Source organism: Paroedura picta, chromosome 16, assembly GCF_049243985.1.
Source record: "Paroedura picta isolate Pp20150507F chromosome 16, Ppicta_v3.0, whole genome shotgun sequence".
Taxonomy (NCBI): Eukaryota; Metazoa; Chordata; class Lepidosauria; order Squamata; family Gekkonidae; genus Paroedura; species Paroedura picta.
Window position 1 is genome coordinate 12,711,875 of NC_135384.1, and position 24,557 is coordinate 12,736,431.

Here is a 24,557-nt window from a genome sequence, read left to right on the forward strand (position 1 = left end):
CCTGTTAGACCACTGACTGCCCCCCCAGCCAACGGAGAGATTCACTGGGTCATATGAATGCCAGTTCACATACAGGAAGGCCAGAGGCCCTATTACATAGCCTTGGGCTACCTTAGGAAGACGACCCAAAATTCTATGGCATCAGTTTTGAGAGCAATATGGTAACCATCTTCTCAAGCATACCCAAATCACTTAATGATAATACAACCTCTACATGTGAGTCTTTTATGAAAAATACATAATTAATCACACACAAATAACACACTTGGCAGGATTTAGCTGTCCACATGAAACACAGTAGCTTTATTTACTTTTCTTCACTAATGTTATAAAATATATTACAATACACATTTTCAGCATTCTGCAGAATGGAGCTCTTGTGCCAGGTCTATGGTTGAGGCTGGGGGTAGTGAGGAAGATCTGTGGGGCCCCCCTGGTATACTTAGCAGTCAATCGTAATTCTGACCCTCTTTATTTCCTCCTAGAATTTTATGGGGAGAGGAGGTTGGGGAAGATTTACTGCCATGTTTTATTGTAATTCCTGCTGTTTGATTTAATGGGGTTTTATTTGGGATTTACTGGACATTAGCAATAAATATTATAACAACAACAACAACAACAACTTCCCTGTCAGTTAGATAGAATCTACTGAACTTGTACAATGATATTTCTGATGGTTACAATCTTGGCTATATTCTAGTGACCTTGGTCATGTTCTGCCTAACAGAACAATGGTTTATATTCGTGTAACATAGTAACTGATACTCTCTGTTATTCTTGTATTTTGCATTTATTTCTTTATCCATTCATTTATTAGGTTGATTTATATATTCTATCCTATTAAAGCTTACTGCAGCCACCTAAACATGTCTCTAAGCAGGAACTGATTTAAAATGGCTTCACTCTAGTATATCAACATCACATGACTTGGTGGAGAGAATCAGTTAGATTTAGGTTAGGCTTCTTTATTTGAACTACTTTAGAGACAATTTTAATTATGTCTTAGTTTTATTTACTAGCTGTTCTCTGGTATTGAGTTCAGGTCTCATGATAATAATGTAGCATTTGGGGAGGAAGATAAACCCCAGTAAGCAAGCATTAGAGGCCAAGATAGAGAAGATCTCCACAGCTACCATGGATTTCCCACTGGTGCTCAAGTAGGTGGGGACAAAGGACAACCAAACAATGCAGAACACCAACATGCTGAAGGTAATCAACCTGGCTTCATTGAAACTACTGGGCAACCTCCTTGCAAAGAAAGCCACAATAAAGCTGATGGCGGCAAGTAGGCCCATGTAGCCCAAGGCAATGTAAAACATCACTGCTGAGCCATCATTACATTGGACTATGATGAAAGCAACCTGGGAATGGATGTCAAACTCTGGGAAAGGGGGAGAAGTTACCAACCACACAGCACTTATGCCCACCTCAAGGAGAGAACTGAGAATGGTGACTGACACTCCTAGCCTCTTCCCTATCCATGTCTTCATGATGTTTCGTGGTTTGGTGGCCATGAAAGCCACAACCACAGTCAGGGTTTTGCCCAACACACAAGAAACAGAGATGGAGAAGGTGATGGCAAACAAAACTTGTCGAAGTAGGCAGGTTGTCTTCCCAGGTTCCCCGATAAAGAGGAAGCAGCAGAGGAAGCCAAACAGTAGAGAGGTTAGGAGGGTGCAGGTGATGTTCCTGTTGTTAGCTTTGATCAGGGGTGTGTCCCAGTGTAGAAGGAAAGTCCCTGTCACCACCATGGAGATCAGTGAAAGAAAAAGAGCCAAAGAAGCCAGAACCATTCCCAAGGACTCTGTATAGGATAAATAGGTGACAGTTTTGCAGAGGCATTGAATCTGCTCCTGGTTTGGATACTGGTCTTCTGGGCACTTGTCACATTGGGCTGCATCTAAAATAAAAGGACAGGGTAACAATAATTCTGAAGCAAATAATAAATATTATCTTGATTTACTTAATCATTTTGAAATTATATTATTAACAGTCTGCCTTTGTCACTGAGATGCATAAATGTGATCAATTATAATAGTTCAAGAATCACAGAAATAGAAAGTGTTAGACTTGATACATTAAAGCATGCAGAAAAGAGATGACATAACTGGAATCTATATTTATAGTTTGAATTAAATGTAAGGATTGTGTACAGAGGTTTTTGGCTGTAATTATTACACAGAAAAATGGGATTTCATTTCAGCTACCCATAAATTCATTCACTAACACATATGTTCGGATTCCTTCATTTAAGTCCATTGTATATTAAGAGCCTTCTCCTAATTCTCATTCCCTAAGCCTGGAAACAGTTTGGGGAGGTGGAAACTTCAAGCAGGGAGTGCAGCTGCAGAAAAAAAGAACCCAGATCTGACTTTGTGGGTTTGGGACCAAAGGGCAGAGGGTCACCTTTCTCTGCTTAGTGTTCATGATGTACTTGGAGTGTTCATAGTGTAGAAGGTGGGTACTTCAAAAGTAGGAAGGGAGCAAAGAGAGGGAGGCACACCTGGTAAAGGGCTGTTAGTTGGCATATCCAGGACCTTTTATAGATCAATTAGCCTGATCTCCAAGCACAGGAAGCCAGGTTTACACCAATAGGAAATAATCACCTTTTATAATGTAGCAAATCACATTTATGATCTTATTGGTAAAAACTTTATATTCTAAAGCATAATGGGTCTCAGAATTCTATTCTTTAGTTTTCCTTTAATTTTATTAAAAAGAACAATAGAATATGAACTGAGGCAGCTGAATCATAGTCCATAACTGCAATCCAAGGCAGTTCAGATTGCTGAATAACTCTGGAATTACTCCCAGTAAATACGGCCTTCTTCAGCCATCACAGCCAAAATGGCAGACCTGATTTTGTCTGACCTCTTTTGCTGTTAATTTTGAGGACCAGCTGCCCATTTTGGTTGCTTCTCTTATCACTTTACTTTCTTCTACTTACCTATTTGATTTGAAATCCTCCCCTTGGGACACTGAGCACAGTTGTAGCAACAGATGTCCTTCCCCTCCATTGCTACCTGACTTTGCCCCGGTAGGCAGCTCTCAACACACCTGGATTGGGGGATGGCCTAATGAAGATCCAAGAGAAAGGTGCTGATGACAGAATGGGCTGATATCCTCTCACTCCATAGAATAGACCAGTCTTTTTCAACCTTTTGACCATGGAGGAGCACCCAAAATAAATCTTCTGGCTTCAAAGACCTCTAGAAGTGATGTCAGCTGACCATGCCTCCCTGAAATATCCCCAGAAATGACGTCACCAGAAGTGACATCACCATCTGCATGCTTTGCCTTCCTTTAACTTCATTTCCCCACCTTTACTACTGCTTTGGCATCTCTACCTCACATAGACTGGAAAGAAGGTCAAGAACTCAGTTCCTAACCCTCATACCATGGTATCTCCAATTGCTGTACTTTGATTTTTATATCTGCAGCCTGCCCACCAAGCCCTCTTGGCAGTGGTGGCCAGTTCCATTGCATGTGGTCAAATCCATTAAGTAAGGAGCAGAAAGGCTGTGGACCTTCTGTGGACCCCAGGGATCCTTAAATCCATGGTTTACAATCCCTGGAACAGAATGTAAATGAATATCTGTTTATTTTATTTTGTTCACATTAGTATTTCTCTCTTAGAATCATAGAAAAGAATCATAGAATCATCTTTAACCCTCCCCCCGCTCCAGAGGAGCGGGAGGAATAAAGGAGTAAGGGCAAGTGGGGAGGAGTTAGGGCGGGCCCTGTCCGGGATAAAAACTCGGAGGGCCCAATCAGGAGCCGCGAAGTGGCTCCTGATTGGGCCCTCCGAGTGTCACTCGAGGGCCAAGCAGCCAATGGGGAGCCGCACAAAGCGCGGCTCCCCATTGGCTGGTTGGCCCAGCCTCGCCTGGGCCGGCCAGGGAGTTGCCGCTCAGAGGAAGAAGTCTTCCCCAGCGGTAAGTCCTCCGGCCAGCTTCCCCTCGCCCAGGGAGCCTTCTGCCGGGCCCTGGGGCAGGCTCGCCTGCCCTTGGGCCCGCCAGAAAGCCACAAAGCCTACTCCCGAAGTCCTGAGCCTTCTGCCAGGCCCTGGAGCAGGCTCGGCTGCTCCTAGGCCTGGCAGTAGGCCGCGGAGCCCACCGCCCCCGTCCCGAGCCTTCTGCCAGGCCCTGGAGCAGCCGAGCCTGCTCCTAGGCCTGGCAGTAGGCCGCGGAGCCCACCGCCACCGTCCCGAGCCTTCTGCCAGCCCCTGGAGCAGCCGAGACTGCTCCTAGGCCTGGCAGTAGGCCGCGGAGCCCACCGCCCCCGTCCCGAGCCTTCTGCCAGGCCCTGGAGCAGCCGAGACTGCTCCTCGCCCCGGCAGTAGGCCTCAAAGCCTGCCGCTCCCGTCCCGAGCCTTCTGCCGGTCCCTGGGGCAGCCGAGACTGCTCCTCGGCCCGGCAGTAGGCCTCAAAGCCTGCCGCTCCCGTCCCGAGCCTTCTGCCGGTCCCTGGGGCAGCCGAGACTGCTCCTCGGCCCGGCAGTAGGCCTCAAAGCCTGCCGCTCCCGTCCCGAGCCTTCTGCCGGTCCCTGGGGCAGCCGAGACTGCTCCTCGGCCCGGCAGTAGGCCTCAAAGCCTGCCGCCGCCTTCCCGAGCCTTCTGCCGGGCCCTGGAGCAGCCAAGCCTGCCCCTGGGCCCAGCAGAAGGTCCCAAGGCGACCTACCTTCCTCTGTTCCTCCCTTCTTCCCAGCATTCCCTTTGCCCTTTCCTTCCCTTCCTCCCAGCATTCCCTTTGCCCTTTCCTTCCCTTCCTCCCAGCATTCCCTTTGTTTTTCCCTTCCTCCCTTCCTCCCTATCTTCCATCTGCCTCTTTCTGCTACCTGTTTCTCTCCCTCTTCTTCTGTCTCTATCTTCCTCCTTTTCTTTCTGTCTTTCTGTCTCTCTCCTTTTCCTCCTTCCTTCGCCCCATCCCTCCACCATCATGCTAGGGCCCGCTGTATTTTGCCCACAGCGGGCTTAATATCTAGTAGAATAATAGAGTTGGAAGGGACCTCACGGGTCATCTAGTCCAATCCCCTGCGCTGTGCAGGACATTCACATACCAATCACTCATCCACTGTCACATGCCACCCCTTTGCCTTCACAGAACCAGCCTCTCCTAGCCTCCCTTTAAACATTTCCAAAGATGGAGAACCTCCCACCTCCCGAGGAAGCCTGTTCCACTGAAAAACCATTCTGATTGTCAGGAACTTCTTCCAGATGTTTAGATGGAATTTCTTTTGAATTAATTTCATCCCATTCATTCTGGCCTGTCCCCCTGGGGCAAAAGAGAACAATTCTGCTCCATCCTCCATATGGCACCCTTTTAAATTCTTTAAGATGGTTATCAGATCCCCTCTCAGTCGTCTCCTCTCTAGGCTAAACAAATGAAGCTTCCCCAACCTTTCTTCATATGTCTTGGTCTCCAAATCGCTCACCATCTTTGTTGCCCTCCTCTGCACACGTTTCATTTTGTCAACATCCCTCTTCAACTGGGGTGCCCAAAACTGAACACAGTACTCCAAGTGAGGCCGAACCAGAGCAGAGTAAAGTGGTACCGTCACCTCCCGTGATCTGGCCATGATACTCTGTTTGTTACAGCCCAAAATCCCATTTGCCTTTTTAGCCACTGAGTCACACTGCTGACTCATGTTCAACGTATGGTCTACTAAGACTCCTAGATCCTTTTCGCACATGCTACTGCCAAGACAAATCTCCCCCATCTTATACTGGTATATTTGGTTTTTCCTACCTAAATGCAGAACTTTACATTTGTCCATACTGAACTTCATTTTATTCAGTTTAGCCCACTTCTCGAGCCTATCAAGATCCTGTATTGCTTTCTTCAGTTGTGTTTGCTACCCCTCCCAGTTTAGTATCGTCTACAAATTTAATAAGTATCCCATTTAATCCCTCACCCAAATCATTTATAAATATGTTGAACAACATAGGCCTCAGGACAGATCCTTGGGATACTCCACTTGTCACTATTTTCCAAGAAGATGCTGAACCGTTAACATGTATCCTCTGGGTGCGATTTGTCAACCAGTTATTGATCTACCTGACAGAATTAGAATCCATACCACATTTTACCAACTTGTGAGCAAGAATATCACGTGGAACCTTAACAAAAGCTTTACTGAAATCCAGATAAATTATGTCCACGGCATTCCACTGATCCAGCAAGATAGTAATTTTCTCGAAAAGAAGAAATAAGGTTGGTCTGACATGACTTGTTCTTGCAAAACTTACATTGACTTAGTTACTTCCAGAAATCCACCTCTCTGTACCTTTTTTTGAGGAATTTGAGGTCAATTTTGAATCTATACTAAGGTGACCAGAATGTCCCACTTTTGGAGGGACATCTGGGGGTACCTGATAAATTGTACTTATGTTGAAATTAAAATATATATTACAATACTATTTTTGCATTCTATGCTTTCTATGAAACTTTTTGTTTCTCCATATAGACCAAATTTTTAATCAAGAACCCCCCCCCCCAGTCAATAGTGTCCCACTTTACCAATGTTAAAATTGGGTCACCTTAATCTATACCATTTTAGTCTAAGAGACATTTAAAGAGAGAAGGGGCAAGAAGGTAGAGGCCACAAAATTTGAGGATTTCACTGTACAAGTTAAAAGGCAGGAAACATTCCTCATCTCAAGCTAGAGAACTATCTTGCGTCTGAAGGTACAAAACGGTGTGTGGGTTTCCCTTCAAAGTGAAATTATACAAAAAGGAAAGAGAAATACTTCCTTAAAATGTGAAAATAATTATGTAGGATGAATTGATTGCTATATCTAAAGAAGTGAACTTTGGAGGGGAAAATCCCCCACCCTCCTCAGATACTTAAATGCTTCTGCAGTGTTTTATTTTAACACTGTAAGCAGATCAGAAGCTGTTTCCGCCTTGCTATTTGGTCTGATAAAATTTCAACCAAGTATTGTACTTCTGAACAGACAATGAACTGAAGCCTAGAATCTGGATACTAATGATCTCCATACCTGCTTAAATTTGGGATTCCACACAATGGCACTTGTATTGAGGGTGAACTCTTTGCCTGCAGGGGCCTGGGGATCCATCTGCCCAACTTGAAATTTTTGTAAGTAGCCATTTGGGTATATAACCAGGTTCATAATGTCATACCCAGTTACAAGATCACCATTCTCATCAAAAAAGATTTCTTCCCCAGCCGTATTGTTAAAGCGAACGTGTCTCAGAAAAGAGTGAAGCTAAAGGGGAAAACCAAAAAAGAGACATTTGAGAGTGTGTGACAGATGACATTGATCTTTTTATGAAGTCCATTCATGTGGGATTTAAATTGGCAGGAAAACTCAAGCATTGGTATAGCCCCTGGCAAGAGTCCAACTTCCTTGTTAGGGCACCATCGGCTACAAGATGGAAGTTTATTAGGAACTTTTCTAATCTGATAATGTTATGGAAACCTTCTTGGTCACCGGATCTGTTTTCATTTTGTACATCATTAGAGTTGGCAGCTGGTCACTGGGATTTTCACGGGGCAGGGTCATCCAAACTGTTATTACAACAAAGCTGCAACACCCCTTCCAACAGAAATCAAGAAACCAATTCAGGTTGAAAAGGGGCTGTGGCTTATAGGCAGAGCATCTTCTTGGCATGCCAAAGGTTCCATGTTCAGTGCCAGGCATCTCTGGTTGTAAGGAACAGGTAGTAGGCGTTATGAAAAGCCACTGACTAAGACCCTGATGGACTCATGGTCTGATTTTGTATAGAACAGCCTTTTTTTACCTTTTTACCTTTGAGATTCCCCTGAAGGGTTCTTCAGGCTTTGAGAAACAACAGAAGTGGCATGATTTTACAGAACATGATTGGGAAGCATAGCGGTATACATGCCCACTCGGGGCACCTCCCCTTCTAACCTCATTTCAGGCCTATCATAGGCCATTTTGGGATGGGGGGGCAGGTCAATATGACTTTATCTTGTCATATCACTTGAGAAATGTTTAACAGGTTTTAAAAATATATTAAAAATAAATTAACTCCCATCCATATGGGAAACCTTTCCAAGGCTGTCAAGAAACCACAGGGTTTGTCTTCATGTCCCCAGGTGTGTGTCTTATTCTGCTATTTGTGCAGAACTGGGGAAATAATTTTTGGAAACTTAGGCCTGGATCATAATGTTTAAATACTGTCTTAAAATATACTTTAGATCTGAACAGGATTGTTTAATTTTTCATTGAAAAAAATGACTATCATTGTGCCCCTTGTTTTTTTGGGTAAAAATCTCTCAAATTGGACTATTGATTCCCCCCCTCCTCTTTCTAATGAATCATTGGAATTCCAAAAACTGTTTCCCTCTCAACATCAAATACGCTCTTGTGCTACATCTCGTTTACATATTCAGCCTCGAAAGATGGCTCATTACTTCCATAATCTAGAGACCCCTTTCCATTGTAGAACTTTTATGCTGGCCAGGAGGAAAGTTCTCCCCTCAAAGGGGATAGTCAAGAGATATCAACAGCTCTGTTTCAGATCTGTAAACCCACTGGATACAACTCAGCACATCGTTATAAATTACCAGCTTCATGTAAATTGTTAACCCATAGAGAACTCCTTTTCCCTAAATTAAAATTCAAAGGTCTTGTAAATAAGGAAAGGACATTCTAATATCCATCATATGACAGGTCGCTAATTTCTTTCTTGAACTACTTCTAGCCAGTAATAAGCTCTTTTTGTGTATAACTGTTTTATCTGTTTTGATTGTTGTCTATTTATATTTTCTCTTTCTTTGACCTTCTGCCAAAATATACTTTGTGATATTCTGAAATGTCAATAAAGGCAAATGAAGGTTCTTGATACTGCTTTGTGTCCAGAAAGTCTTAGCTTTGCATGATCATGAAATTGTTATTTACTTGCCATGGATGAGCATTCAGAAGATTCCATCTGGCACCACCCAAGGTTGTTTTTTCTGGTGCTCTTAATGAGTACATGGAATGGACAGCGTGTGCTACAGCATAGACCGCATTATAGATGCTGTAGCTCTGAGTATACCGTAGAATGTCAGGTCCTATCCTCAGCTTCTCCTTTCCTGTACATATTTCCTCGGTGAGAAGACATGAGCAATACTTAGTCATACAGCAGTAAAATATTCCAGACCAGAAAAATTGGATGCGATAAATTTTTGAGTGGATAGGATTCAGGTTCACCAGAAATTTGTGCAATACTTTCATTACTTTGATGTGGGTCGAGAAGCACAAAGTGCCATTGAAGGATTTTACTGGCGATATAACACGGTTAATAGTAGATGCGATTTCCCACTGAGTGGTTGTGATCCAAACTCTCTCAAAATGATCCATTGAATTCCTTTCCAAATTTGATAGAAATACGGATAAAACTATCATATGCTGACTATCTCCGTGGAGAATGACCACGTTGATTTTGTTCCACCTGAGATCAGAAGCCACCCTACCCATTTTAAAATAATGCCGGATTTCTCTATAATTCCACTGAGTTGAAATCATGTGTGTCAAAGCCAGGCAAATATTGCTCTGGAGAAACCTTGGTCTCAGGGATCGAAGGAATCTTTCTCCAGTGTCATCATCAGTTGTGATGAGGCCGATCCAATTCCATGAAAAATGATTCAGTAGGTGAAGGATCCCTTCCTGCTGAAGGTTATCATTTGGAGCCATCCGGAAGAACTGAGGGAACTGAGTTTTATCGCTCAGTGCTGGGTCGAAGGATCCATAACCGAGCTGTTCAGCGTAGGTGAGTGAGTAAGTGAGAAAACACATTTTTAAGTTTAGTAAATTCCCTTCTTTCTCTTATAAAGTCTTCCGAACCTGTCACAGAGGGTTGCAGTTTGGGAAGAGCTGTCAGAGTCCTTTATACTCCCTTGTGGGGTCCCACAAGGGGTGATACTCTCCCCCACACTTTTTATCATCTACATGCATCCTCTGACCCACCTGGTCAGGACTCATGGGCTGGAGTGCCACCAGTATGCAGATAACACCTATCTCTATCTCCTAATGTATGGCTAGCCAGACCTCCCTGCTGCGGGATCGCATGTCTCCTTATGCTCCCAGCAAGACATTGCACTCTGTGGGTATAAATTTGTTGAGGATCCTGAGTCTCAGGGCAGTATGCCTGGCCTCTACCAGGGCCAGGGTTTTTTCTGTCCTGGCCCCTACATGTTGGAATGAGCTCCTGAAAGAGCTGAGGGCTCTGACAGAGCTCTCTGGGTTCCGCAGGGTCTGAAAGTTGAAGCTCTTCTGTCAGGCTTTTGGTTGAGGTCAGGCTGGGCATTGGTCATATAGATCAGGTTCTCCCCCACCCTTGTGACATCTGGACCCCCCTGGGGTCTACCATCACCCAAACTTTACATTTGATTAACATTCCCAGGAATGGGTAAATCAGGAATATGGATCTACTAGGATCTGTTACGTTGTCAACTTTTAAATTGTGGTTATTATTGTATTTATTGGCAAGATGTTAATCTTGATGTCTGATGTTATTTTATGTTTTGATGTTTTATTCTGTTGTGTACTACCGTGAGCCGGCCGGTCCAGGATTTGGCGGCATAGAATTTTGATAATAAATAAATTAATTAAATAATAACAGTTTACTTCTTTTGCTTATAAACTTCATTTCTTCTAGCAACATTAACTTGCAAATCGAATCTGATCGTTTGAGGGGGACGTGCTGTCCAGGTACTCAGGATAATTGGATTTGTCCCATGAATTTGGAATATCCATATTATTGGCAATTTATCCATGGCACCAGTTCTAACCACATACTTGTTGGGATAAGTTTCTTTCTTTAGAATAAATGCATCAACTGCACCTAGTCAATAACTGTGTTTTGTGGGCAACTGAAGAAACCTGACAATCTGGGAGAAGTTCCTGACAATAAGAGTTGTTCTTCAGTGGAACAAGCTTCCTTGGGAGGATGTGAATTCCCTTTCTTCAGAACTTTTAATGCAGAATATATCTGACTGAAATGCTGAAAGGCAGATTGTAAGTGGGTAGAGAGAAGGAATTATATTGGGGCATAACTCTTGAGGCCCTTTCTTGTATGACCATGAAATGGCACTTTCCACCTTGGATCAGAATGTGAATTTATTCCTGTCCAGACTACCCAGTGATTCAGGGTTTTTTTTTGGGGGGGGGGATAATCTGGACATGGAATATGGGTCACTGTGGTAAGCAGATAGTTGTGAATTTCCTGCTTTCTTCAGAGGGTTGGACTAGATTACCTTCCACCTATATGATTTTATGTATGAGCATTCATACCTGTGGGATCTTGTAGGCCATGGAAATTCTTGACATCTCAGTTGAAATTTGTGAGTCGCTACCCCCAATGATAGCCATCACCTTCCTTGTCCTGCCACAATGGTAGTTAGGAAGAAAACCCTGTCTTCTGGAGAGGAGGCTCAGAGTGTTCCAGTAGGACTCCATTGGAAGGAAATTATTGTCATAGATCTCCAACTTCAGAGTATGGTTGAATAAGAAATTTGAATTTTGGTTGATCTCATTTTCAGCAAAAGTAAAGGCAAGGACATGCAGGTAGTTGTTCGACCATATTCTGCAATGAGAATAACATCTTACATCTTTACAGAAGCCTCATTGGGTTCCATAATGGTGGGATGCTATTGAAAAATGAATGAATGAATGAATGAATGAATGAATGAATGAATGAATGAATGAATGAATGAATACATATAATTCTAAGACATTTCTAGCTTCAGGTAGTGCAACTGAAGTTCATATAGTGTAATGCTTAAATACTTGAAGAGCCATCGTATTTCTATCTGAAATGCAGATCTTTAGTGATTTCAGAAGGCCTCCACAGAGGGATACAGTGATTAACTAGGAGCTCACCTAAATGTATCTTGTCTCATTGTCCCACCATAGACAGTGGCTGTGTTATCATTTGAGACAATCTTTCTATACATCATTATCTCGCCTTCCTTCCATGAAGGTCAGTTGCACCCAACAAGGACTCACTCTTCCACCACACCCACTTAGCTTCCAACCAGGGCTTTCAGAAGGAACCCAAACTCTGGTCTTACACTCTAACTATACAATATTGGTTCCCACCCCCCCCCCCCTTCTCAAATGACTCAGTCCTATTTCTCACTGATGAGACAAATGGTCATCAAAATATCCAATGAGCTAAGAATGATTTTTCTGGATAAGAATTTGGTGCCGGTCACTCCACGGTGAGTCAAAGGTCTCTGTGGTTTGAAATTCATGACTACATTAAAAAGCACCATGAGCTCAGCAACTTGAAAAGGAGGGCAACGAAAAGGAGATAGCAAACCTTTCCTGAACCTCATGTCTTTATTCTGGTTATCACTCCTTCACTCCTTCTTGGCCATTTGTCCTCAATAAGGAACCACCACCGTGCAGATAACACCTTATTTTGTTTATTTATTTATTTGATTTTTAGACCACAACCTGCCTGACTTATGGTGGTTTACATAAAATATAATATATATAAAAAATCCGACACAATCAATGCCAGCAGAATCAGCGTTCTAGATTCCCCTGCAGAAGTTGATTCAGCTCAGCTTCTCACAGCCCTTATTAATCCAGCAGATGACGCTGGTGATCTTATGAGAAGGGAACAAGATTTTATAATCCCAGGCTCAAACCCGACCTCAATGTCTGGCAGAAGAGCTCCCATCTTATCACCCATGCGTCACTCAAAGAGTCCTGTCGAGGCTATCAGTTCTTTCCGGGAGTTAATTCCACCGGGTTGGGACCAGGGCAGAGAATGTCCTGGCCCTGATCGAAGTCAGGTAAACTTCCTGGGGGCCCAGGACAACCAACGTATTCAACCTCACAAACCAAAGATCCCTGTGGGGGCATAAGGAGCCAAGCGGTCCCTCTGATAGGTGGGACCCAGGCCACGTCAATACCATCATTCTTTCCAATTATTTGCCCTGCTATTGGGGACTCCAGCCTGCCCTGACTCCAAAGTAAGATGCAGCTCCCCCTCAAAAGCACAGGGGTGAAAATGTTTTCTATCTCCGAGAGAATGATGTAAACTGGAATTACTGGACCAGCATCAGAATGACCCTGCTCCCTTTAAAATAAATGATCGACTTACTTGTCTGCTCGGAAATAAGGCCGTACAGTAAAGTTCAATAATTGTACCCAAGTACGCTCAAAGGACACAAAAGCACCAATGTTAATGTCAGCCCTGGAGCTTGCAGTGGTCTGAGGTTCTTGCGGCCAGTCGCAATCAGAGTCAATCTCCCTGCTGTACACAGGCATGGGGAGGAGGAGGAGGAGGAGCAGGCGTCGGCTAATGAGTTCCAGCATCTGTGCCTCCCAATTCTGTCCACAATTCCTGCTCTCAATTTCACGTTGAGCTTTTCAACAGAATGACGAGGAGCATCACAAACATCTACACATACACACATGAATGAGGAGCAGATGTGTGGCTAAGTGGACTGAAGATGAGGAGGGGTGTTTTTGCCCTGCAGGTACCAAATTGCCTCTTGCTTCCCAAGGGATTCCCACAAGGCTTAAAGTTGAATTTTGAACTGGATAATTATAGCGGGGTTAATTGCTATTCATTAGTTATCTCACCCTATGCCCCATGGGATATTCTTCTCATGATGTTAACTATGTCTTTTTCAACTTTTTGTCCATGGTGGCACCCTCTGAGGCACACTGGGAGTGATGCCAGCACACTGCACCTCTCTGCCATGCCCTTGGGACGATATATATCAACTGGAAAGTACATGTGCCCTCCAGGCTCCTATGATGTCCCACAAGCCTGGAGCTCACCAGGAGCCTTCCATGGCAGAAAGTTTTTCCATGTCCTGAACATCCATTGCCATGCCCCTCTGACATCCCTCACCCCCAATGGCAACCTTTCTAGGCATTATTCAGGCTTCAATAAATGCCAGAAATGGCACAATGGTGCAAAATATGGTTGGGATGCATAGTTGCAAACTGGGGACAAAATTGTCCAAAGCATTCTTCCAATAACCTGCAATGGGTAATGTTCTGATGTATCATCAGTGTTACTTTGGGAGAAGAGAAATAGATTTGTTAACTGCTTGAAAATTAAGGAGGACCCCAAGGAGTCCACAGATATGGTAAAATAATTTGGTGACTGATCAAATTTGCTGTTTAAAGAGTGCTTAATTCTCTTTACAGAATGGTAACCAAGTTCTTCCAACATGACCTGGCATTAGTACTTGCAGTCAATCAGGTCAATCAGAACCCAAAGATCTTGCCCACCCTTACGCTTGGTTTCCACATCTATGATAACTAATATGATGCAGTGATGACCTGTCGGACCACTCTGGACATGCTGTGAAGGAGAAGGAGAAGGAGAAGGAGAAGGAGAAGGAGAAGGAGAAGGAGAAGGAGAAGGAGAAGGAGAAGGAGAAGGAGAAGGAGAAGGAGAAGGAGAAGGAGAGTTGGTTCTTATATGCTGCTTTTCTCTACCCGGAGATAAATTCAGTTAAAATTCAAAAGTCCTTAGAAATAGGAACTGTATAAGCACACTGACATATACTTCAGATGAAAGACGCCATCAAATATCTCATTCCTTCTGGTTCACATCCTGCATAAAATGTTGTGTGAGTGTCCAATGTGATATAGTAATGTAGTGGTTTCAGAACCGGGTTTGACTCCCCACTTTGGTTTAGTCACAATTCTTCTTAGGGCTGTTCTCACAGAAAAGTTCTCTTAGTACTCTCTCAGTCCCCATGGCCTCACAGAGTGTCTGTTGTGGGTAGAGAAAGGGAAAGGTGTTTGTAACCCATTTTGGGACTCGGCTAAACTTACCTCTTCTTACCTTATCATGCATGTTAAGGAACATTTAATAATAGGGGGTCACCAGAAATTAGCTGCAACTTGACAGCATCTTCTACCAACAACAACAATAATAAGGAACTATTAAAATATGGTAATGATTGGGAAAGGCACTGGCAAGGCCACCCTGTATTGAGTCTGCCATGAAAACGCTCGAGGGCATCACCCCAAGGGTCAGACATGACTCAGTGCTTGCACAGGGGATACCTTTATCTTTTTATTAAAATACTAAACTGTGCTTTTGTATATTTCTATTACATGAATGTCTCCTGTGCAATGAAGGTAAATGATCCAGTCTAGGATTAATTTGGCACAATTTCCATCCCCAGAGAACAGTCCTTAAATAAGTTAAATAACAGGACCCTCCATTTCTCTTCAGCAAGGGAAACACCCAACTGAAATGCTAAAGATTGAATGGTGCCCAGGCAAAATGTACTATCATAGGAACCTGCTGAACTATCAAGAAATCATAGAGGAAAGGAAGAACAAGAGGGCTATACCATCAATACTTAACCACAAATTCCAAAAAGGAGCTAAATACTTCAAAATAAATATGGGTACCATGGGCAGGCTTTTTCTACGTATCATAGACCATTAATTTAAACTTCAAGAGGCAAAAACAGATTAGTGGATTGGAAGGAGGCAAAACATGGACTGAATGTCATATTTCACGATGAATGCACCAGGGCTATGAGAGAGCCATTGCCAGTCTGAGATAGAAGACAATATTGACTTTGATGAATCTATGATGCAATTTAGCCAATTAATGTACTACAGTCTCTGTTCTACATAGGGTCCTGGACACATGGCTCCCATGTTCTCCAAAATAAACTGTGAGACACTTCCTTTCTTAATTAGCGGGTCCAACCTCTAAACTGACAAGGACACTTGATCTAGCTGGTGTGCCCTTAGGACAATATATATCAACTGGACGATTTCAGTATCCCAGGTATATCCTCTCTTTATTAGCAGATTGATTTCCTTTGTAGGAGAGAATAATAGAAATGTAAAATAACTGGTAATATTTTGTTTATTTTCAAAATACACAGATGATACAAATGCAAGCAAAGAAGAATAATTCCTAACGAGATGCAGATCTGTTATCACCCATCAGAGAAAGCAACCTTACTCCAAGGTTATCACACAATTCCATGCAATGTATGTCTGCTTTTCTGTTTCTTCCAGAAATTAACATGGATAATGTGATCCCTTTTAACCACTCCCAAAATGTAATCTGGAATCATGTGACCTGTCTTGGCAAATAAATTGTTGGATGGGAAATGTAGGAAAAAAGAACTGGATACATAGGGTGAAAATGCTGGTTAGATCCAACCCATACAGCTGCCCTCTCTGTGCAACTAGGAAGGGTGCTGTCACACTTCCTCCAAGTACTGATGGGCATTTCCTAACTATTAATAGTCATCACGGAGATATAATTAAAAATATGCTCATTGCTATTGTTCTTGGTTATATTTTTTCTAAGTAGCATTCCATCAGCCTAAAGAGGAGAATCAGTGTAGTGTATTGGTTAAGAGTGATGTGGTGTCATGGTTAAGAGTAATGGATTCTGTTCTGGAGAATGGGATTTGACTCCTCGAATTCCCATGTGAATCCTACTGGATGGCATTAGGTTAATCAAAGTTTTCTCAGAATACTCTATGGCCAGCCTACTTCAAAAGGTGCCTATTGTGAGGAGAGCAGGATAAGATAGGTAGGGGAAAGTGAGGGAATAAATCCTTATTCTTCATCTTCTAAGGATACCTCTGACTTCAGTAATTCTTCCTCAAGTGGAATAGCCACCTAAGTCAGAGATAGGCTTCCAAGTTGAGCCAAAAGCAAAGGCTGGAGTATAAATATTTCAGCAAACAATTTGCTCAGAGTAGTAATAAGATCTACTTTACTATGAAGTCTAAACTATAAACTTGATGGCGATTTAGGAATAACACACTTGCAGTGACACGACTGATCATGCATTTCTAGCTATGTACCTGAAACTTAAAACTTTGGACATGGCTTTTTTCATCTCCTTGTTTCTCATACTGTAAATCACTGGATTCACCATCGGTGGAATCAGGGAATAGAGTACAGTAAACATCAAATCTAACCAAGATGAACTCTTAGAGGCAGGCTTCACATGGGCCACACATGAAGTAAATATAAACATGGAGCAGACAATGAGGTGGGGGATACAAGTGGAGAAAGCCTTCTGCCTCCCCTTTGCAGAAGGCAATCTTAACACCGTGGTGAAAATGTGCACATAAGTTACAATGATATAGACAAAACAGCCCGACGAAAGGGCAATTCCAACCCCAATAGTACTCATTTCAAGGGGGTTGATGCCAGAACAAGAAACTTTTATTACTTGTGGGATTTCACAAAAGAACTGATTGACAACATTAGAGCAGAACTGGGTGGTAAAAGTCCCAATGGTGTGCATCCCTGCAGATAGAAAACCAGCAATCCACACACCAGCCATGATTTCAGTGTAGGACTGAATATTAATTATTATTTCATAGTGTAATGGATTGCAAATGGCCACATACCGATCATATGCCATGACGGTTAGGATGCACCAATCAGATGTTAGAAAGAACAATAAACAGAAGACTTGAGCAACACACCCAGTAAATGAAATGTATCTGGTATTCAGGAGGGAATTGATCATGGATTTGGGGAGGATGATGGACACTTGGCCCAGGTCCTGTAAAGCCAAGTTCATCAGGAAGAAGTACATGGGGGTGTGCAGGTGATGGTCTAAGGCGACTGACAGGATGATGAGGAGGTTCCCTATGACCGTTGCCAAGTACAACATCAGAAATATACTGAAGTAGAGAAACTGCAGTTCCCGAACCTCTGAGAATTCCAGAAGCAGAAAATAAGATGTGGCAGTTTTGTTGAACATTTTTCATTACTATGTGTTTTGCAATCCTTGAAAAAGGTAACACGAGGAAAGAGTTCAAATTACAATCTCTTCTAGCATTAACTGTAGCAACTGAATGGGATGAATATGACCTAATTTCAAATCTCCAGACATAGTACCTGTATTCAGTGTGAAAAACATAAATGACAGATCAGTAACACTGAAGCCAAAAGTGGCACCAGCAGCACAGAAACCACTCTCCAGCTGCTCTTCTTTGAGCTATGATTTCTGAAGAATTGTAAGAGGAACCTTCTCTCCTTGGGAAATAAAATACTCGTCTTCTGTATTTGACCTGCTTTGTTCATCTGGGTGAAGCCTCAATAAGTTCTTTGAATGGTGTGAGAGGTGTGGTTAAAATGATTAAAATATCTTTTCATGCTTTAAAGTAATGATTTCTTCTGAAGCACTACATTGAAAATTCCTGTAGAGCTGGCTGTGGACCCCAGGGAAGGCAAGGTTGGACAGTAGTGGGACATCAGTGCTATATCAAATACTAGAGTTTACACAATAGCAGAAAAGTTTTCCTGAGAAATTGATCTTTGTACTCTGGTGGCCAGGTGTAATTCTGAGTGATCTCCTCTCCCCCCCCCACCTTGTTGTCTACCCCACTAAAAACACATATCCCATATTCTTTTTACCAATCTACACAAATAAGGTTAGAATCAAAGAAACATAGAGTTGGAAGGTACCTCCAGGTTCCTGCACAATGCAGGAACTCACAACTACCTGCTTATCCACAGAGACCCCAAATTTCATGTCCAAGTGACATGAAAATCTCCACCAAAAATCTCCAGAATCTAGCCTGGCCTGGAAGAAATTCACCTATCACCCCATAGTAGCAATCAGTAATTCCCTGGGTATGGAAGGGCCACAAGAGACAAACATTGGCACATCACTTCCTCCCCACCCACACATTATCTGCCTGAGTTCTTAAAATCAGCATTTATATCAAATGACTATCTACCCTCTGCTTAAAAACTTCCAAAGAAGGAGAACCCACCATCTGGACAGATCAGAAAGAATTGGATGAAATTAATTCAAAAGACATTCTATCTAAACATGCAGAAGAAGTTCCTGACGGTTAGCAGGATTTCTCAGTGGAACAGGCTTCCTTGGGAGGTGGTGGGTTCTCCATCTTTGGAAATTTTTAAACAGAGGCTAGATGGCGATCTGAAAGAAAGGCTGATTCTGTGAAGGCAAAGGGGTGGCAGGTTACAGTAGATGAGTGATTGGGATGTGAGTGTCCTGCATAGTGTAGGGGGTTGGACTAGATGAACCATAAGGTACCTTCCAACTGTATTATTCTATGATTCTATGATTCTATCTCCTGAGGAAGCTGGTTCCACTTAGGAACAACCCTTTTAGGAACTTCTTCTGGATGTTTAGCTGATATTTATTGCAAAGTAAACTGGCCTCTTCTCAGCTGGAAAGTGACACCTTCCATAAGCTCTAATGCTTCAAATCATTTACAATTAATATATGTTAAGGAAGATCAGTGGATCACTTTGGTGAACAACCACATCATTTGGGGACCCTCCCTCTCTAATTTTAACAAACCACACCTGAACAACAGACATCACTCCTGATATCACTTTTCTGAATTAAAGTTTGTTTCTTTAGTAAAGTAGGCTGCTTATAGAGACTTTGACCTCATGAAATCCCCCAAGGCTCCCAAAGAAGAAACACATTCTCAATTCAAATGGATGGCACAACCTACCTACAGGATGAGAAGTAGAGTGGATGAGCTAGTTTCAAAAGAGAAGGTGCTCCAAGTGCTCTGACAGATGAAGCTGCTTGCAGGAGGAATTAATTTCTCAGGTGATAAGTTGATTGTAGCAAGAAACTGGAATAAAAAATTAATTACTGAAAACAGAAAAATATGAAATAATATAAGCAAATATAACATAATGTAACAACAAAGGTGGAAAGTCTATTAAAAAGTCTCTGTAGAAGATTCACGAATATCTAAAACTATGACCATGCACTGTACGGCATATATTCTAATGCTGATAAACTTGTGAAGTCCTTAATCCATTGGATTACTAGCAGTGGACATTTATCTTTAAAGGGTTGTACAGATGGAGATACAGATACAGAAGCCTTTATTGGCATAATAAACAACACAAGTAGGGAAATACAAAGTAAAAAAAAAATAAAAATCAAGCGGAGTTTGCACTCCAACAACTCTTTAGCAGAAATACGAGGTGAGGGTCAATATTGAGATTGGCAATTTTGCTCCATAGAGATGATCTAAGGATAGAGTCAAATGCCATCTTCAGATCTATGAAGACTACAAATAAAAGTAAGGCTATGGATGTTCATTTCCATTGATCATCAGTCTCCAAGAGACAGTGAAACAATTTCAGAGAACATAAAGGTAAAGGTAAAGGTATCCCCTGTGCAAGCACCGAGTCATGTCTGACCCTTGGGGTGACGCCCTCTAGCGTTTTCTTGGCAGACTCAATACGGGGTGGTTTGCCAGTGCCTTCCCCAGTCATCACCGTTTACCCCCCAGCAAGCTGGGTACTCATTTTACCGACCTCGGAAGGATGGAAGGCTGAGTCAACCTTGAGCCGGCTGCTGGGATTGAACTCCCAACCTCATGGGCAGACAGATTCAGACAGCATATCGCTGCCTTACCACTCTGCGCCACAAGAGGCTCTTTCAGAGAACATATCCATCCTCAATTTCAAAGAACATATTCATTAATGTCAATATACAAAACTGATATGAGTAATTGCTTCCTCTGAAAGGACCAAATAAATGGACAGGCCCAACAACTGGGTATTTCACTTTGTTGTTGTTAGTTGCAAAGTCATGTCTGACCCATCCCGATGTTATGATCCTCCAGGTCTTCCTGTCCTCTACCTTTCCCAGAGTCGATTTAAGCCCTCACCGACTGCTTCAGTGATTTAGTCCTTTACTAATAATGCTCAGTAGTGTCCAAAATATCTAAATGTATTTTTTCAACTTAGTTTCAGGTTCAGTTCCATAGAGTCAACAAATATAATACTTTGGGCCGTATCACATTGCTTTGCCCCAATAGTACAGTATAGGTTCTTATTCCATTGATTTCTTCATATCATATTTATTGACCAACATCACAAGCTTGATGATAAAAACTAAGATCATTAAAACCAAATTCTCCATCATTAAATGGCTGTCAGAAGAGTTAAGGAGCCCCACATCAATTGTTAAAATAACTTAATTCTGTAAATATATCTACAAGGCATATGAAAAGGATATATTGTCTTCCAGTGATATCAACCCAGATTTTGTTCAGTTAATAAAATAACCAAAGATTGAATATATTCATTAACTGATGGTATTCATTAATATAGGTGCAGAAAGCTGAGGTACCATAATAAACAATAAAGTTCATCTGCATTAAAATAATTTTAAATTACAGATAGTTATGTACAAAGCCATGAATATTATTATTTTGTCTGACAGCAAAAGCCAGAGTTTCCAAGGAGAAATCGAAAATAAATGAAACAAAATATGATTTATTTTTATCTATTTCAGATTCCTTTTACCACCTTATTATCCCTATTGCAACATTGTATCAGTGCATTTTAATATCAGTCCACTGAGGAAGAAATGTGTTTGGTCCTTTGCACTAGGTCACTTTATCCACATGTTAATATGTATTGCATTTGTCCAATAGTGTATAATTAATATTGAGGATTTTAAGATCTTAAATCTGCACAGGAATAACAATAAATACTTGCATCATACATTTAGTATTTTCTGCTGATCAACCTCTAAGGTTCCACTGTTGTAAACACAGGTTGGGTTATTTTGTCCCCTCTTTTGTTGTCCTCAAAATCACTTAAAGACATAATTAAAACTTCACCAGGTAAAACAAAACATCAAGTAAAAAGCTCCAAGTCATTCCTCTCTTAAATGCTGATTAACATTTACACTCCATCAGTCTTCAACCTCCATCAATTCCTCATAGCCCCACCCTCCAATCTTCTCATTGACTGCATGTTGGAATCCTCTTTCCTTCAACTTCGTACATTAAATAATTTCATTTGAGTATAACAAGATTTTTTGTTTGCTCTCACCCAGTGCAGCTCCTTACTACCTCAGAAGAGTTTTGGACATGCAAGTCTAATGGCTACACTGGGGAGTCAAAGAAGACCTCATTCACCTTTTGTTGTTGTTGTCAAGAAGAGAATGGGGGAAAAGAGAACATTTCTATGTTCCTCACTTTTTTCCCCTCCAAGATCCAACCCACTGAGTTAAGACTGCCTCACTGGCAGTCTTCAAGCAAAGGTGGGATATACACTTTTCTTGGATGCTTTAGGATGCTTTGGGCTGATCCTGGGTTGAACAGGGGGCTGTACTAGATGGCCTGTATGGTCCCTTCCAACTCTATGATTCTATGATTCTAGAAGAATATAACACTACTTAAGGTGTTCCTGACAGCCAACACTTCTCCTCTTGCTGCACTGCTATACAACCTAAAAGCATTTCTGACACCCTAGTAAAAGGGTGACCAATTCAGAAAGCAATAACTTCAGTATTGGGCTAGAACAATTATTGAACCTCCTGCCTAGACATAGTGGATTACCAATGTAAATTACACAAGATTGAAGGAGTTGTTGAACAACAACAACAACAACACACATTGTTTTCTTTCCAACTTCTTTTGTTTTATTTGTATCCTTGAGAACTCACAGGAATCTATGCTCATCTATACAAAAGATTTCTATGGAGGACAGCCCTGTACAAAGTTGATCCACACTATGCCCATTGGTTTCAATAGGCTTTAACTATAGGAACTCTAAATATGACTTCACTAGCCAGAGACAAGGGATGGCATGTGGATTACTGGTTACATTAATCAGAGGCAAAGAAAGTGGCAAACTATTTTGGACAGTATAGCAATCATAATGGAAGAATAAAATACAGAATCACCTGGTAACATTTTGAAAAGGTCTTTTGATGTCAGATTCAGTTTCTTCTGTAGCTGCTTTGGTGCTCACTTTTCTTCATTCATCCACATAATTAGATCTTCTGGTATCATATGCCTCAAAGCCTCACACTGATCTCTCTCAAAATCAGAATTTTAATGAGAAAGTCACAAACTTAATGTCTGCTCTGTCTTCTGGGAAATTTCTCCCAAGGGTTCTGTGCATCTGATGAGAAAACCTTTCTGGAATACTTTTTTATACACTGGAGAATTTGTTCCATTTTTATAACAATTGTAAACAGATAATTAGCAGCATATGTTGGCTCCTGTTAAGGGATACAGGCTGGGCTTAATGGAAGAGCCTCTGTTTGGTATGACGAAAGACCTCTCTGGTCTCAGTAGACAATACTCATTATGATGGAACAAGGACCAATACTCACTATGATGAACCAATACTCATTATGATGCACCACTAATCTGTATATCATATCATATATGCATATAAAGTAAAACTGGTTTAAAAAAGAATGAGATTCTTGGAGGATACGTCTATCGGCATGGTGACTGAGGGGAAACTCGGCATTCAAAGGCAATAAGTCTTTGAAACTCAGAGCCACGAGGCAACATCAGGGAAAGGCCTCTATGCCCACTAATGGCCATCCAGAGGAACCAGTTGGTCACTGTGTGAGACAGTATGGTGGACTAGAAGGCCCATTGGTGTAACCCTACAGGGATCATCTTATGTTCTTAAGACAGGAGGTGGCATCCTGGTGGCTTTTTCAATCACCGTCACTCAGTTCCCAATTACTTTACCCCCAACTCCTTTGCCTTTTGATCATGCAGTTTCCATGATCCTAATACAGACATTGAGGTGATGCATATTTTTTTCATCAGCAGAAAAGCTGCTTGGATGCCATCCAGGTATTACATCTTATTGACCCAGGAAAATTGGAAACCCCCAATCTGTGACACAGAGAGGAGCTGAGGGAAGAGGGGGTAGAGAGGAAAATAAGAGAAATAAAAAAGAATTGCGAGGAAGACATCAGGAGAAAAGAGGGCTTTATTATGAGGATTAAAGTGGCACTTTCTGCACTCATAATTTACTTATGAGTAACAGATAATTCAAGTCAATATTAAATTATTCCTGTGCCTGAAGTCTGGATTTTTACAAAATCCTATATTTTCCCTGGGAACTCATTGAATCATAGAATAATAGAGTTGTAAGGTACCTCATGGGTCATCTAGTCCAACCCCCTGCACTATGCAGGACACTCAAATCCCAATCGCTCATCTACTGTAACCTGCCACCCCTTTGTCTTAACAGAATCAGCCTCTCCACCACATGGCTATCTAGCCTCTGTTTAAAATTTTCCAAAGCTGGAGAACCCACCACCTCCAGAGGAAGCCTGTTCCACTGAGAAACCGCTATAACTGTCAGGAAATTCTTCCGGATATTTACATGGAATTCCTTTTGAATTAATTTCATCCCATTTGTTCTGGTCTGTCCCTCCAGGGGAAGAGAAAACAATTCTGCACCATCCTCCATATGACACCCTTTTAAATACTTGAAGATGGTTATCAGATCCCCTCTGTGGTTTATGTGTTCTATACCTCAATAAGATGATGTTCTTTCTTACTTTTTTCATGCCATGTGGTTGCTCTGTTCTTATTGGTCAGTTTTGGACACGTTGTGTATTTTTTAAATTGTAAGGAGGGATTCTCCCAGCTGCATCCAAAATAGTTCAGGAAGGAGCTCCCACTTGATGTTGATAATGCCATGATGGTGAAGCAGAGCTCCCCCCTGGCTGATGAGGGTATCCAATGAACCTGATTGTCCATAGGTTCAGGATGAACAAAAGGAAATACTCCCTTACAAAGATGTTGATTCAAGGGTGGAATGTGCTCCC

The 24,557-nt window shown here is 42.0% G+C and overlaps 2 protein-coding genes across 2 annotated transcripts; both read right to left on the bottom strand.

The window, feature by feature from the left end:
* Positions 1-388: 388 nt before the first annotated feature.
* Positions 389-14,804, bottom strand: LOC143825291 (vomeronasal type-2 receptor 26-like). The gene is made up of 8 exons (XM_077313316.1): positions 14,793-14,804; positions 14,237-14,303; positions 13,086-13,350; positions 11,264-11,555; positions 8,888-9,727; positions 7,001-7,228; positions 2,948-3,074; positions 389-1,900 (listed from the first exon to the last, which is right to left on the bottom strand). Exons 1-8 carry the CDS (start codon positions 14,802-14,804, stop codon positions 996-998), a joined length of 2,736 nt encoding a protein of 911 aa, XP_077169431.1. The 3' UTR covers positions 389-995.
* A 1,170-nt stretch (positions 14,805-15,974) lies between these two features.
* LOC143826274 (olfactory receptor 14A16-like) lies at positions 15,975-17,862 on the bottom strand. The gene has a single exon (XM_077314990.1). The coding sequence runs from the start codon at positions 17,709-17,711 to the stop codon at positions 16,776-16,778; it is 936 nt and encodes a 311-aa protein (XP_077171105.1). The 5' UTR covers positions 17,712-17,862; the 3' UTR covers positions 15,975-16,775.
* Between the last annotated feature and the right edge of the window lie 6,695 nt (positions 17,863-24,557).